Source organism: Drosophila virilis, chromosome X (assembly GCF_030788295.1).
Source record: "Drosophila virilis strain 15010-1051.87 chromosome X, Dvir_AGI_RSII-ME, whole genome shotgun sequence".
NCBI classification, from domain to species: Eukaryota; Metazoa; Arthropoda; class Insecta; order Diptera; family Drosophilidae; genus Drosophila; species Drosophila virilis.
The window spans coordinates 14,587,640-14,604,714 of NC_091543.1; the positions used below are offsets into that span (position 1 = coordinate 14,587,640).

The 17,075-nt window shown below is 41.6% G+C and overlaps 1 protein-coding gene across 3 annotated transcripts in view; it reads left to right on the plus strand.

The window, feature by feature from the left end:
- Positions 1-63: 63 nt before the first annotated feature.
- The window catches only part of f (espin protein forked), a 44,383-nt gene continuing 27,371 nt past the window's right edge, over positions 64-17,075 (plus strand). The window contains exons 1-3 of one of the 3 annotated variants that reach the window (XM_070211226.1): positions 64-156; positions 223-1,173; positions 15,832-16,194. In XM_070211226.1, the coding sequence (XP_070067327.1) occupies positions 260-1,173; positions 15,832-16,194 (1,277 nt within the window). In that variant the 5' untranslated portion in view covers positions 64-156; positions 223-259. Of the gene's footprint in view, positions 157-222; positions 1,174-3,718; positions 3,736-13,530; positions 13,756-15,831; positions 16,195-17,075 lie in introns of those variants that run through there. The other 2 variants (XM_070211229.1, XM_070211225.1) reach the window with 2 other exon arrangements.

Consider the following 17,075-nt stretch of genomic DNA (forward strand, 5'->3'; position numbering starts at 1 on the left):
ATATGTTGACAAAAAAAAAACATATTTTTGGTATATTTACGTTGTTTAAACAACCTGGTCACACCTGTTTGCATTTAGGGTTTGACATGCGCGCAAGCTGCTTGCTATGAGTGCGACACAAAAAGCTGTCGATTTGTTAAAAGTTAGGCGCTAAAAGTGTGTGAGGGTGCAAATTAAATAGATTAATTTATTTAGTAATATATTATATCTTTATTATTTCAGACGCTCAACAAGTTGGCAACGCTCTCATGCAGACGCAATGCGCGATCTCAAGCAGCGCTTGTTCGATCTATTGCGGTCTGGCGGAATATCCGTCGGAGACAACAACAACAACAACAACAGTAATGCCAGCGGTAACAACAACAATGGCGTACCAAACATGCAGATCCTACCGCATCATCAACTGCAGCAGCAACATTCTCCTCTCCACCCAATGCCAAAGCCGAAAAAATTGCATGAATATACTGCGGCCGATTGTAATGCGGCCTTTTTGCGTAAATATCATGAACTGAGCATTAGCAGGGCGAAGGAGAGGGACAGGGAGCGGGAGCTGGAGCTGGATATGGAACAGAATGGGGCCTCAAATGTGATATATTTCAACGAGAACCTATCGATGACCAGCAAATACAATGTACGCCAGTTTCCGCTAACGCGCTACCCCTCCTGCCCGCTGAGCGGATTCGGCATGTCGCCGCCTCGCGCGGATGGCAGCGCGGGCAGCAGCCTGGCCGAGGATACGGAGAGCGATAGATACAATTTCTGCTCGGATGAGGATCAGAGCAGTAACGCACACACGCTCAAGCTGCGCTGCCACAAGCTGCACATGGATACAGATGCGGAGGCAGGGGCGGACGGCGACCTCGATGACGAGGATCACGCTGAATCGCAACTGGACTCATTCTGCACGCTCTGCACCTCCACGTTCAGCTATAACAAATGCTGCCGCTACTGCGACAACTCACTCTGCGGCTCCAAATGCAATTCGGAGCGCGGCTCCCATGCGAGCCGCCTCAGCTGCAATCGCGCCAACTACGGCCCCATCGATGCTGAGCTCGACTTCAATGGCCAGCTCCTGCATCAGCATCCGCACCATCATCAGCAACGCTTTGGCGGCAGCTCCAAATTGTTCACGGCCCAACAGCAGCCAGTTGCCGCAGCAGCGGCTGCCATCAGGTACTGTCCATACTACTATATATACATAGCATAACTAGGATCAGCTTCTATATAACCTCGAAATTCGTACACACATATAACTGAAGCATACTTTATATCTTATTGCTCTAAAAACTATGATATTGTCAATCGATTCGTCCGACTTCGTAGCCATCGCCCACTTTGTAGAAATATGATTTATACATTTGCTTCATTTCCGATCCATACTAAGGGTATATTAGTCCGATTTGATACGATCAGTTAGATATATGTTAGGACTGCAAAGCCAAGACCTGCAACCCAATTCACTCGCTTAGGTTTGCTGCCTGCAGCTGATTTCCCTCAATGTTGAGCCAATGTCTTGGTTCAAATCATGATTTGTCATATTTTGCAATATGTTAATTGCACGTTCTACTGAATATATTGTCTATCGTAAATATATTCACATGGAAGTTGCGTGCTAAAGTCGACCTCTGCCCAAAGTTGACATCATCCAAACATGGTTAGATAAGTGCCATGGTTTGGGCCCAAAGGCTTTTGAGGCTGAGGTCTTCATCGAGATTTTGTAAGCCAATGTTTAAAAACTCAGTTTGGTTCGGTTTTATGAAAACCAATTTGTTTTATAGTAAAGTCAATTTAAATCAATTAAAACATAAATAACTATCGGATTCTTGATAAACATAGGAAATACCCAACCATTCACCATTTTGCCGCTGCACGCTTTCAATGAACTTGCCGCAAAGTTGGCGATATCGAACACCTTTGCAAAGCGCTCAATTATGAGTTTCAACATAATTATCATCATCATCATCATCATCATCATCATCATCATCATAATCATTAATAATATTGTTGCTAATGAAGTGTTTTGAAAACACTTTTCAATTGCATCGCCAATTAGTTGAGAAATTAGATGCGATTTTGACTGATTGCATTTGAATGAGTCTCGAATCAAAAGAGCAACAAACTAAGCTTGAACCGAACCGAACCGAACCGAACTAAACCGAACCAAATTCAGGCTAAAAAATAATACATAATTAGCTTAAGCCAGGCGAAGAGCGGGCAGCTGAGGAGCAGCTAACTATATGCAAAATATACACACATATATGCACATGGCATATATGTGTGTGTGTATCTTTATTTATTACTATATAAACGGTATGTATCTTACACCTGAGCGGCAGAAGCAACGTTATTTCCGTTAGACAGCGAGTCGAACAAAGGCAGCTGCCCATCTGCCCAGGTGCCTAGAAGCGCATGACGCGGGCTGCGGCCATAAAAAGCATTCAAAAACATAAACTCGATTGAATAAAGTTAACTTAACAAGTAAGAGTGTTCCACTCGAAAGTGCTCGACTAGCTGATATCCTGTAGTTTGTCTTGGAAATGCTCTTAAGCATAGTTTCAAACACCAGCCTCTTACATTCAGAGAGAAAATAGGCCCAACTCCAAAATAATAGACCCAAAAACAAAGTAGAATGTTTCACGTAGACCTCTTCCACCTATTTTCCACACTTGCGGGCAAAATTGAACTCCGAATACAGTTTTACGAAAATATGTATGAAACATTTAATTATCTTACAGTAAGGCTTTTCTACCTAATCCAAGCATTTACCTTTATTTGGTATGTTTGTCCTAATATTAATCATATATTTGAATATATCTTTAAGAGCAAACACTGAAATTTGTCAAAGAAAGCGATAATGAAATTCCATTTTTATCATTCTGAAATTTAGAATATCGCCTCTCTCTGAACGAACCTTCAATTTGCATATCTGGTGTATACCCCTTTACCCAATTTAATGTGTACAGGGTAGACAACTTTAAGATAAGATGAACAAAAATTCAAAAAACGTAAAAAAAGAGAGCGAGCAGCAGCAAGAAAAAGCCCGACAATGTGCAAAAAGCGCATCGACGCCTCACACACACACACACACACACACACACACGCACACACAGACAGAAAGTAGCCAACAACAACAATAATCATAACTGAACGTAAACAAACAAGCAAAAGCTTTTGAAGCTTTCACGCCTGCCGCTTCTGCGCTTGCGCTTGCGCTTTTGAGCAGAGGCACTGCGCAGCGGCGACTGCGGCTTTTACATTTCTTTGGCGACCGGTGGCCAAAGTCGGAGTCGGTGTCGGAATCGAAGTCACAGTCGAAGTCGAAATCGGAGACTGGCAGACCGCAGACTGAAAGACGCGAGAGTTAAACAAGCGTCGACCATTGTTCGCATAGCACGTGCCGCGCGCGCCACACTCGATCTGCGATTCTCGCTGACAGCTGGCAGCAGGCAGCAACAAACAGTTAACACAAATTAACCGTTGCTTCAAAATGTTGCATCAATTGTGTTAGTTAGGCGTGCATTTCTGTTACTACATATTATTGTTATAATTTTTTTATACAATTTTTTTTCTTCGAGCGTTTTCGATATCGTCAAAGATAGTGCAGACAGTGTGCGTGTATAGCCTACATATGTATATATATGTGTGTGTGTATGTGCGTATCTGTGTGTTGTGTTATGTTTTTGCGCTGCATCGCATTGTTTATGCCCAACTACATGGATAAAGCAAATATCTTGAGTAAGTTAATTTAAATTTAGAATCAAAATGAAATACCTAATAGCACAAGGAACTGTATTGTATTTGTAAATAAGCTCTTTATGCTACAGACACGAATCTCTCTAAGTTTTTGAATCGGATAAGCCGGATAATATCTAAAAATTCATAATTCTCTTGATCTGTCTGTGCGGCAAACCACAGCGCACAACTTTGTAACTCTAGTCCTTTAAGTTTTCCAAATATGCGATAAAATGGGGGGGCTGGCTAGATTGATCATATATAAACTTTCTTGAAGTGCTGACCAATTTGATATTCATTTTTTTTTTAAATCTGTTTTCATAGAATAATTCCTTAGTTCAACGAAAATAATCTATTATGCAATTTAGAAAGAAATTTTAACTCACTTCTTGATTTTCTTTTGGTATTGAAATATGAAAGTTTTTCAGATTTAATTCAATTAAAATGATCCAAATTGTTTTTACATTTAATCAAATGTGTGGCAGGGAGAGTTTTGAACAACCAATTAGCCCATGTGCAAACCATTAAGTTATACAACTCCCAACAGTGGCTGATTAGGCCACTGACTGCGATAATTACACTGTGCAGTGAGAGAGAGAAACAGATTTCATTTGTAATTCGTAATTTGTAATTCATAATTAAGGACTGAACAAAAATCGAAAACTTCAATCAGTCGCACCTCAAATGTGTTGTAAACAGAGGCCTTCAAAATGCATATACACCATATTATACCATTCAGAGCAATATATGTATGAGTATTATCTATCTTATATTATCAAAATTCAATTTCTGTATACTGTACACTACACTACTGTAATCATATATTATATTTATGACAAACCATATAAACCATCTCATACTATCATATCAAAGACCCTGGCATACACTCTACCCTGTAGGCGAGCATGTGCTATATACCCTGTGTAACTTTTATATTTACTACCAAAACCATATCATACCTTGCCTCATGCTCTTATTATACGACTGTTGTATGCCCCGGGGCTTGATAAATGAACGGGCAGCTATCCATATCCATGTTTACTGATGTGATCAGAGCGCGGCGTTGTAGAATTCGAAAAGCGCATTAAATCGTATTTTGTTTCGGTGTTGCACACGCCTTTTGCCTTCTCCTAACCCTCCCCAAACCCACCGCCCACCGTAGCCAACCACCCGCCATTGCTGCCACAAGCCACTTGCCACTTGCCACAAGCCACTCTACTTGGTCTAAGCTTGAGTTGGCGATTATTTCTTTAGACATAGACGTGAAATACTTTAATTATTTTTCCTTTGCATTTCTGTTTCGTTATTATTTTTTATTATTATTGTTGTTGTTGTTGATGTTGTTGTTGCAGCTATTTATTGCCACATTTGAACTGGCAACAATGTTGCGGAAATGGCCTAGAAGAAACATCATGCTTATAGAATTATATTTTTGGCAATTATCAAATAGTTATAAAAATAATAATTATAACGGTCTTGAGGAGGGTTTCTCTTACAAACTTTCAAATACAATTCAAAGATAAAAGATTAGCATAAAACAAAGCTGGGAGGGAAAAGTTAATAAAAACTATTTTAATTAAGATACTTTGAAGCGGAGCTGAAAAATGTGTTCATGGATTATTATTTAATTATGTCCAAATACTTGGAAATAACGGAACTGATAGCCAGACGAGTCGAGTTTGTTTTAAAATGAAAGCTAATATCAAGTCCCCCACCTTTATTTTGGCTAAAACTTGAAACCTGAAAGTCCATACCGAAGGGAATTCGATAACATATAAAAGTCTTTTTAAAAAATACGTAAAAAATTAATTTAACTTTCGTATTATAATCAATAGAGTTATCAATTTTGAATTCTGCAAGAGAATAGCTTAATAATGCACTTGTTGCCTCCGGCTAAATCACGTAGAATACAAATTCTCAGCTTTGCTGCCTGGCGCTTACAATTCTCAACAAGTTCAAGCTTCCAAATAGGGGAAACGTTTGCATTTGCAATACTGGCATCGCTGACAAATTCTGATGATGAGAGAGTCGGTATCTTCTTTATGTAAATTTAAGGAAAAGGGCTTGTCTTAACAAAATATAAATAGTGTTACGTTCTTCGAAGATGAGCCTTAGTATTTTAAATGCCGAAAAAAAGACGACGGGTTGTCCGAAGTTGTCACGCATCGAAAGAGCCACGTTGCACTGGAGTCCATTCAACTCGCGTGTTTGAAAATTGAAATGAAAATCGAAAGAAAAACCAAAAAATAAATCGGGGATTAGGCAAACGCAATAAGACAAGGCAAATGGCCAAAAGCTGCCAATTGGCCAACTGGCCAAATGGGTTTGACGTCTTTACACATATTTAGTTATTATTTTTCGCATTGCTCGGCGTTAATTAGCGACGCTTTCTGGTCGAAATCTTTGGACGAATCTTAAATGATATATTTATATAAATAAATATAATGAAAAAGAAAAAGAGACCTGCGTTTGCGACGTCAAAAGAAAAAGTGAAATTTCTGGCCGGCTTTTGCCTTGCAGCTGCAACTTGTTTTCGACCGCACCGAATTCGCCTTGCAACGCAGGCAAACCGAACCGTATCCTCCCCGTGTCCCGCTGGGCCCAGCCCATCCTTTTGCTTTCGTTTGCACCGATCAAGACGCCGTGGCGCGGGCGATAGCTATTAGCTTTAACCGCCGTGGTTAGCAAATCTCTCGGTCAACAACCGGCCCAGGTCTGTGTCTGTGTCTGTTATTGCTGCTGTTGCAGTTGCAGTTGCCGCTGTTGCATTTGTTGCCGCTGCAACTTTCCACCAATGTCAATTAAGTATTAAGGCAAAGCGTTTACATACGACATTTTTAACTCGCCACTTGACTAGAAATCGCCGCCGATGTTGAGACGTCGATGGCAACGTCTTTGGATTTTCATTTTCCATATTAAAACGCAACTATCAACCAGTTTGCTCATGTTGTTCATGTTGTTGTTGTCGCCGCTGTCATAATTGACCATTTGTTCACTTGGTCTTGCTAATCCAAAGCCAAGCTACACAAATTTGGCCAACTCTATGTTGTTCAGCAACTATTGTGAATCTACCTTTCCCAGCATATGGTTACAGTTCTTAAGCTATAAAGTATGATTTGCACAACGACCTTTACGATCTTGGACAAAAAGTATATCTTATGCATTAGTTGGTTATCCAAAGTGAGCAAAATCTTTTTCACAATATTATCCCCAGGAGAATGCAAATTAACCCAAAAAGTGTGTTAGGTAGAGCCCGTTAATAAGCCCAGGTTTTGTTTCATTTGAATTTCATATATACTTTCAAAATTTTAATGGAACATTTCAATTTCAATTTGTTGCACCAAAAATATTGATCACAAACAACAAATTTATTAGATGAATTAAAAGGAGAAAAATATCTGCAAATGCTGAAGGTTTATTCTACTTCCTTTTCTATGCATGTGTATTAGATTTTTCCGCGTAGGCAATTTTAACGAGTCAGAAATTACAAAAAAAAAAAAAAAAACAGGTGCCAAATGTATTTGTTGTCGAAGAAATTTATTTTCTTTATATACATTAAATATTAAATTAGCCTTAATTGTGTTTTTAAAAATGCAATAATGGCGACGGTATCCAGAATTTGTACGTGCATATAATAAAAGGTAGAATAAATGATCAAATACTTATAAACGTGTTAAAATAAAAAACTTAAATTGATTAAAATGGGATTGGAAGAGGCGAAATCCTTGTAGGAGGAATAGATCTATATAGCTAAAAAGGAGAGCCCCGTTCTATCTTTCTGCAAAAACAGTTTACAAATTGACACCATTTACGGGATTAAAGAGTAACCAGAGATTTGGGATATTGGCAAAATTGCAAACTATTTACTTGCGAGAATTTAAATAAAGAATAAATTGATAAATTATTAAGAAAAAGTAGTCCATTCTCCAAGCAAAAGCTGGATAGAAATGATGTCATTTGAGGGTAAAAATGCCAAACCAGAATTTGTTAAAATACATCTTGTGCTGAAATATTGGCAAAATTGCAAGCGACTGTACATCAATAAGAAAATAAAATATATATATATCTAAAAAGCAAGAACTGAACCATTCACCAAGCAAATGCTGGATAGAAATGATACCATCTTTCAGCTCTATGTCCAGATACGAATAGACAACAATTACGATAAAAAATGAAGTCAGATCTTGTTAAGATCTATTACGGGCATTGGGATATTGGCGAAATTGCAAGCGATATCCTTGTAAGCGTACAAAAATATATATATTTATAAATAAAAAAGAAAAGACAGCCCCATCCATTTACTAGCATAGGCTGATTATGAACGACACCATTTACGCGGTAAATAAAAAACAATATTTTTTTAGGTGTACTACTTTTATAAGGATAATCGAAAATATAAGCAATGTTCTTATTGGCGTTAAAAATAAACTAAAAAGGCTTTGGTCCATCTTCCAGCAGAGGCTGGATGCAAATCAAAACCATTTATAAACGGGTTAAGAAATAAGAAACCAGGATTTATTAAAACATACTAAGTGTAATGGGATATGGGCAAGCGATATCCTTGCTGGAATCCGAATAATATTTAAAAAAAAAAGGAATCAAAAAAGGCAAAAACGAAAAAGGAGAAAAATAAAAAGTATTTGATTCGTCTTTCAGCAGATGCCGGAGACGAATGAGCTAAACGCTTGCAGTCAGAGCTATTTATAGTCGCTCGAAAACACGTTATCGATTAGTTTTACGAGCAATCGAAGTATCGATTGCAAAACGCAAAGCAACTCTACAAATCTACGTCAACCCATGTTTCTGTTAAATAAAATTGCAAGGGCAAACTGACTTGTGTGGGAAATTGAAACAACATTCGCTTAGATTTGTATGAAAGCGAATGTGGCAGGGTATATTATCTGACTGAGAAACAATTTCCACTTCAATAAACATCGATAGCTTAGTGGGACTTCATCTGAAATATATTATGCTGTTTCAGACAGGCGCCTACTATTGCGCCTGTGGTTGGGATCTAAAGGGCGACAGTTGCCCATCCAGCAGAAGCGAGCAGCTCCAAGTGAGCTGTTGGATTGGTATGCCCAGGGGGCCATGCCTCCAAAACAGGATGAATTTTGCAGCACACGAGCTTCGTGCTCGTGTTTGTGTTTCTCTGGCCAATGATTGATTCACTTGGATCCACGCGGATCCGCTCTGATCAGATCAGAGCTTGCGCTTGTTGCAAGCAGCTCTTGCAACTTGCACGGGATGTGGCACCCGTCACATGCAACAAGTACTCGCATTGTTGTTGGTGTTGTGTGTGCGGCAACTCCAGTACGTTTATCTGTGCGGCTTGTGAATTGTGCGCTTCTGCATGACTCGAACGGTGGCAACTGCCTCGTGTGGCGGCTGTTTGTCTTGTTGTCAGTTTGTTTTGCTTTTTTGTTTGTCTTCTTCTAGTTGTTGTTACTATTGTTGTTGTTGTCGCTGAAGTTGTTAAGAAATTGTTTTGTTTGGCTTGGACTTTCACGGCAGTCACCCGAGGTCTGCGCTGATGAACTGATTGAATAAATAAATGAATGCCCGATGCATGTGCATATGAATGATGAATGCTCGGCCATGTGAGTGGCTTATTTGCAAAGCGATTGTGTCTGACTGGGCAAAGCATTTGCAAAGCTTTATCGGGCTTGCTTATTATGATTATTTTTTTAAATTCGATGTATCTGGAATTTACTTGCGAAAGATGAAGATTTTTTTTGTTATTAAATGTTTTCGGCGGAAGCTTCTTGATCGTTGAACTTCCGCTCAGTGGGTCTCTCAGCCAGTACTAGGCCGGTAGATCGAGAGTTAAAGGTTTAGACAGTTTCTTTCACTTTTGCTTTCTTTTCCATTCGTGTGCGGAAAGTGAAAATCTATCAGCCCAAAAAACAAAGCGCTGATCGATTCTTAAAGCCCATTTAAATGTGAATGGCCACCTGACGACCATTAATGCGAAGACCTCGAACCAGCAACAGATCTTAACTATAGCTGCCAGCACCGTTAGACAGCGCTTAGTGTTAGCGGTGTTCTGCTTTTGATAACAAAGCCAACAAGTAAAAGTGTCGTGACCCCCCAAACGAGATGCCAAACTCTTGGCTAGACGCTCCAAGATGTCGCAAGACGGAGAAAACTACTATGAATCTTGTTCGTAATACATAAATATAATTTTCTATATATATAAAATAGCTTGTTTTGACTGACTGAGTGATTGAGTGCTTGATTGACTGGGCGATTAACTGATTGACTGGGCGATTAACTGACTGACTGATTGAGTGACTTACTAGCTTGCTGAGTGATTGATTTACTGATTGAGTGACTGAGTGGGTGATAAACTGATTGATTGATTGATTGACCGACTGACTTTTCAACTGTCTGATCAACCAACTGGCTAACTATCTCAATGATTGAGTCAGTGAATGAGTGATTGACTGAGTGACTAGCTGATTAACTGACTGACTGATTAAGTAATTTAGTAACTGGCTGACTGATTCACTAATTGACTGCTTGAGAGGCTTACTGAATTACTGATAAGCTGATAGACTGACTGATTGACCGAGTGAATAATGAACTGCTTGTTCCAGTAACTGATTGACTTACTGACTGGCGCACTGATTTATTACCGATTGACTGATTGAGTGACTTTCTAGATGGCTTTTGGTCGTAGCTATTTTTATATATTTACAAACAAAAACTCTCCAATGATGGAGAATATAGCTGAAACTTAGGTGAAAAAGTGATGTATTAAATGAAAAGGCAAAAACATCGCCCGGGCAAAGCCGGAAAACACCTGCTCATACATAAATACCCCTGTATAGAAGTATAATTTGTACACATATTTATGTATATTTTGTGAGCAGTAATCAACAAGCGGCAAAACTTGTAGAACTTTTGCATGCTGCTCAACTCAGGCGTGACTTTGATTCCTCAACAGACTTTGCCCAGAAGCAGACCCTCAGTTAGCTAGTCAGTCAGTTAGTTTGTTAGTCAATTCAATGAGCAGTCAGTGCTCAAGTGGGCAGTTGGTGCGTTCCCATTGACTGAGCTGGCGCGGAGTTAGGAGTAGCTATCGCTTGGTCTTGGGCCGATTTCGCGCCTTGCTCATTAACAGGCCTCCCCCCCAAATGAAATACTGTTTCCTCTGGCCCCATTCATGCTGGGGCGTGAGTCATGCTCAAGCAGCGTAAAGAGTTTTCGTGATTTCTGGTTCAATGGCTCCCAACTCTTCCATAGGCTTATAGCTCCAGCTTATAGCTTCGGTGAATGTCACCGCCCGTATTTTGGAACCTGACGAAACCTTCGCATTGTATCTGTACCATCATCATCCTCTATTTTTTGTATATAACTTTTATTTTTGGCGGTCCTCGACCTTCGCCGAGTGTCGCATGTGCTTTGAATAGCTTTAATTACATAATCGTTCGCTCATCTTTTGGTTTGTAATAAAGTCAGAGCTCAAATTGAAATGGAAATGAAAATGAAAATGTCAAAGATGACGTCCATTAGTTGGCCTGACTTTAGGCCAATCCGTTGACACTTGGGGCCTGCAATTAAGGTCTCGCCATCTGGGTGCCAAACAAGTTTCAGAGTTGGAGTTGGCCCATAAGCATGTGGCTTAGAAAGGCGGCCAGGCCATAAACATTTGCCGAATGCGCTTATAATGCAAATATCTATAACAAAGTCTATTGTAAGATATCTGTTTTGACTGCGACTGCTCTACCGCATTTCACGCATCTCTATTATCTATATTCAAATTGACTTCAATCGAAGGTTGTCGCAGAAATCGACCAAAACAATCACAGACATGCTTGTGACATACATTATATATACGTACATATATGTATAGATGTATGCAGAGGAACATATATATATATATATATGTCGTATGTTTTCCTAGAGAAAAAACAAACCATGCATAGTTTTTGACAAGGAAGTCTATTTCAAAATATTATATATAATATTTTAATCATTATTTTTCATTATATGCAATATAATACATATGTACGATTTAACCTATAGAACATGCAACTATGGTGTTTTCATTATAATACATTATTGGATGGCGATCGTTTCAATGAGCAGCCGCTGTCAATTAGCTGAGAATAGAACTGTGAACTCGCAGTTTTGAATGAGGCATGCAACATAGACAACAACAGCAACAACTATTTTAATCGGCCCCGGCGGCGTCGGCGGCGGCGGCCCCCAAAGCTGAGCTGCTGCTGTTGTTTTTGTTATTGTTGTTATTATTGTTGACGCGTGCGCAGCCAAGTGAAACATTTGAAATGAGCGCCGCGAGGGCTGCGCAGTCAGTTGGCAGTCGGCAATCGGCAGCGCAGTCGCTGCGACCTGGTGACATGGCAGCAAGCGTGAAAAATAAATAAATAACAATAAAAGCGCACAAAATGCGATAGATGTCAAGGGGTGCGGGGCCTTTGTGTATGTGTCTACCAATGTTGAGCAAACACCAAAAACAACAACAACAAAAAATAAACAACAGCAGCAGCAACAAAATGTTGCGCTTACATACACTTAATCATCGCAACAGCGTCGACAGCGACGTCGACGTCGACATCACGGCTTTGCATAGGGCGCACGCTCAACCCTCTGCCTGGCGTCGCGCACTCGCTGCCTGGGCTTTGGGAATCGGAGTTGCCGTCGGCGTCGCCGTTGCCGTCGCTGTCGGAGTTAGTTTTGGGTTTTTGACCAGCAGCATTTGCGGCGACGGCGTCACGGCGCGCAGACGTCGGACGGCAAAAACGGAAACCGGAAAGCGGCGACGACGGCGAATATTAAAAAGCAATCAGCAAATTGCGCCAACAAACAGAACCCAGCGAATGTGAACCCGTTCCCCGCGCCCCGACCCCCAAAAGCGGGTGAAAATATTAACAAGAACGCCAAGCAAAACGAGAACGCGAATGCGAACTCGAACGCGAACGGAAAGTGAACTTCGAGTCCAACTCCAGCTCCAGTTGCAACTCGAACAGCAAGTACGAGCTCGAGCGCGAGCGCGAACATGCCCAGCCGCGGGGCACTGTCTACGGGTCTGTCGGCGCGACCGGTCATCGTTTGGAACGGCGCTCAGTATACGGCGAGCAGCAGGGAATTGGAGCTGGAGCTGCTGCGACGCGACTACGGCTTGGATGAGCGCATGCTGGAGGCGACGCTGGTGCCGCGCTATAAACGCCACAAGCCTCAAGCCAGCGCCAAGAACGCGCACGTGCGACACACAAGCTCCGCCGGTATCTCGACGACCAACAACAACTCCAGCAGCAGCCCTGCCTCAGACTGGATATTGCGGCAGGGCAACAGCAGCGTTGCCCAAATCAATTTTCATCCCTGGACCGAGCTGGGCGAACGCAAATTCTCGCATTTCGATCTGGTGCCCTGGCGGCGCACGCGCAGCGCCTTGGACTTAAGCTCTGCCGCGGATTACAGCGGACACAGCAACGACATCGCTGAGAAGTCGCTGCGCGGCCTCGAGAAGCTCGAGCTGCGCCACAATCGGCGGCGCCTGCAGCGCGCGAGGTCCACGCAACAGGGGCTGCGGCGCCAGGTGCGCGTCCGCCTCATATTCTCCATTGAGCTGCGGCACAAGCGCATGGAGCTGCTGCGCCAGAGCGCGCTGCCAATGCGCGTCTTCGAGCAGCGCTTCGCGCTCAGCGAAAATGAGAGCGCCGCCTACGAGCGCATCCTGCTTGATGCCAATGCTGGCGTCGAGCAGCATGTCGGCTACTTCAGCAGGCGCCATGCTTGCCAGACAGATGCGGCGCCAGACGACGAGCAGCTGGTGGTGGACTTCGCCAGCGAAACTGACGCCGAGGAGCTGGAGGCCGAGGCTCAATACGCTACCATAACGAATGCCCCAGAACGTGATAAGAAAAGCGAAACGTCCGAAACGTCAGTTGCAACAGCCACAGATCAACTCAGCAAAGGATCCCCGGGAGCAGCCAATGCAGCGCCAGTCGCTGAAGTGCCATGCGTCAAGTGTCGCGATGTTGCCATCAAATTGAGGTAAAAGTCAAACATATCCTGTATTGCCTATACGCGAGGTCAACCGAGTATCCATCTGCAATTATGAGACAGCAAAACTGCGTGCTTTAAGCATATCCTGCAAAAGTGATAAGTGTGTGTGACAGACAATACTAATTGACCTTATCGATTTTCTTAATATTTGCAATGCAGAAAATTTATTGTATTTTTGCGCGATTTGAACCGCTGATTGTGGTTCAACGTTCAGGTACATAGGCTAGCCAGGCATCGGATATAGCTATGGCTAAGCACACGAATATTTTCATGCCTGTGTTCTAGTTAAATAGTTTTGGAGAATATGCTTATACGATTTTTCGAAATCTCATTACAGGGTATTCGGCTAGGCTTGAGTTACTGTAAGCCCAGCTAGAGGGTAACCTGATAGGATTAAGTTACTCGAAACTAACTTACAGTGTATCCTAAAAGGTTTAATTTAAGGGAAATCCATTTACAGGGTATCCTTCATGGCTTTAGTTACTTCACAGCTATTTACAGGGTATCCTACTACATTTAACTTGCTCGAACCCTGGCGATTGAGTTTATTTAAATCTAAGCATGGGTATTATACTAGTCTACAGACCTAATTACAGGGTATCCTGTTCGTTGTATATTTTTGAGTGCAGCATTCGTGACTTTTAAAAATGATTTAGGTTTTTGTAATTTTGTTGCTTTGTTTTCTAACACATTTTCGTACATTTGGCTGACCAAGTGGCCCGGTTCTGTGTGGCCAAATTGCGTTCTTAACTGTGCACCTGTGCCCGCCCTCTTGTGGCACCTGCTACAAGCGTCTCGTTTCGACAAACTAATTCAAAAGTGTTGACGCAATAAAGTGAAAGAAAGTGGCTGTGGCAGTAACATTAGTTTAGTTTCTTTTTTCGTTTAGCTGAGACACAGAAACAACAACAACAACAGCAACAGCAACACATTCGGTTTCGTTTTTCGGCTCGTCTTTTGTCTCTGGGCCAGCACTCAGTTAATTTGTTGCCTTCTGCTGTTTACTATGTGAAGAGTCAAGTTTATGACCCCTGCTCGAATTTTCCTGCCCTCGGTGGCGGAAGTGGCGCCCAATTCCGCTTGGGCTTGCCCAGGGGCAAGTGCTGTTGCAATGACTCAGCGCGCTCGCCCATTGCCCAGAGTCGACTCCGTTAGCCCTCGTTTGTCCGCAAAGGCGGTCAAATTTACTAAGCTAAAATTCAATGTTTTCGACAACTTTCGGCTGTATTTTCATCATGGCTCGCCTTGGGAATCGTATGGAAAAAAATAGACTCTTGAATATGTTGCGTGCTTATTGGCATTAAGTTTGTGTCTTAAGTCTTTCGTTTGCCGCTGCAAAGGCTGCTACAAAATTTACTTGTATGCTGTTAATGCGCTTTTCAAAAGTATGCAATGAATGATAACGAGTATTTTTGCAGCCTATTATCGACTTTACCTGAAGTGGTAAATCGTTGCGTTCCATAGAAAATATGTTCAATTTGTTTAATGAATGCGTAGTGGAAACTTTTGTAAGAAACGCTTTTGTTTACCAACTGATTGGTTTGAAATTTTATTCAATGATCTGTGCGAAAATAAGTTGCAGGCGTGTTTCACGACTTCTGGAAAATTCACTCTTCACAGTGATAAATTGGTCTTAAAGTTTATATGGGAGAAAGTTCAAGTTTCCTTTGATTAACTTCACAGTTTCTTTCAAAGCTCTGTCTTAATTCAATGCGCAGTTATGCGAACTGAAATGCTTATCGATGATTCATTTGTCTATTAGAGAGTAACAAATGGAGACATTTACGATAGTTATCAATCAAGAAGCATAATTAATAATTAATATTTTATATTTTTAGGTAAAAGTAAAGTAAATTGATAGTATATATACAGATTTTTGCATAGACACGCTTCTTTAAAGGTTGCTCAGCTTGAAATGAAAGCCATTATTCTTATATAATTCAAGGATCTGGCAGTAAATGCAAAGCAAAATATACCAAAGACTGAAATAAATGAACTATAGTTTTCGCTAGTATGTCGACTTATTGCTTAGTCAGACTATTAATTTGATTTACTCTCTTGCAGAACGATCAACGACTATGCGCTAAGCTCGAATCAGCAGCTAAAGCACAACAACTACCACAACAGCCACATTAATAGCAGCAAATACAACAACATTAAGCTGAACAAGCTGCACAACAACAGCCACAACAACAATAACAACAACAAGAGCAGAAGCAACCAGAATCTGAACAGAATGCATGCCCATCAGCTGGACTCGTATCTGGCGGGCATGCCCATCGGCATGAACATGCCCAGCCCAATGCATCCGGGGACAATTTCTGGCAACGAAAGGCCCAATGGAGGCGCATTGGCATTACATTATGCAGCGGCCAGGGGCTGCCTGGACTGTGTTCAGCTGCTTGTGGCCGCATCTGTAGACATTTGGTAAGTCACTCTGAGCCGCAAATGGCCAATTTCTGTTAACTGGGCGAAGAATTAAAAGCAAAAGTCGCACAGCTACTCCGATTCCGACTTCGTGTGCCCGTTGACTGGGGTGAAAGCTTTGTTCTTTATCGTTTAAGCAGCAATTGGGGCTGCTTGGCGATTGCGGCAGCGGTTGGGTAAGGGGGCGGCTGCTACGGAAAAGTCGGCCACACCGTGGAACGGTGCTTATTTAAATGATTGCGACAAGTGTTGACGCCAAAACGGAATCGGAGCTATCGCAATGCCAACTTCTCTCCCCACTTAGCTGGCTGCTGTCGGCTTTGTCGTGATTTGCGGCCCACTAATGCAATTTTATGGCATTCACTTGCCCCATTTCATTAGCGTATTGCCAACTGTTGACATTTATCCCCCCCTCCCCCCCCCCCCCCCCCCCCTCTCACTCTCTCTATATCTTGCTTGGCTACTAGCATAAAATTGAACACTCAAACGAAGCTAACTTCATTTATACTCCATTAGCCTTACTGATAAGCCAATTATTCGAAACAACTTACATTTTGCTGACATTTTTATTTTATTATTGTATTAATTATTAATACTAAGCATGTCCGTTAGAATCAGCCTTATGTATTTTTTTATTAATGTATTCTCAAAATCTGGAAAATCTAAAAATTCAACTATAGAAATCAACCTTATGAGAAGTTATCAGACATTGTTTAAACTGTCCGCCCCATAAGGCATAAAAGCTCTCTAAGCAGATGAATACATTGGTGTTCACTGCTTAAGAGCTTTGCTAATAATTCGCAAATGGTTTTAACGCTAGCTTAGTATTGATGCGATGATGATCGCTGCAGCTGCTGGCTCGACTGCTGGCTGATCGTTTT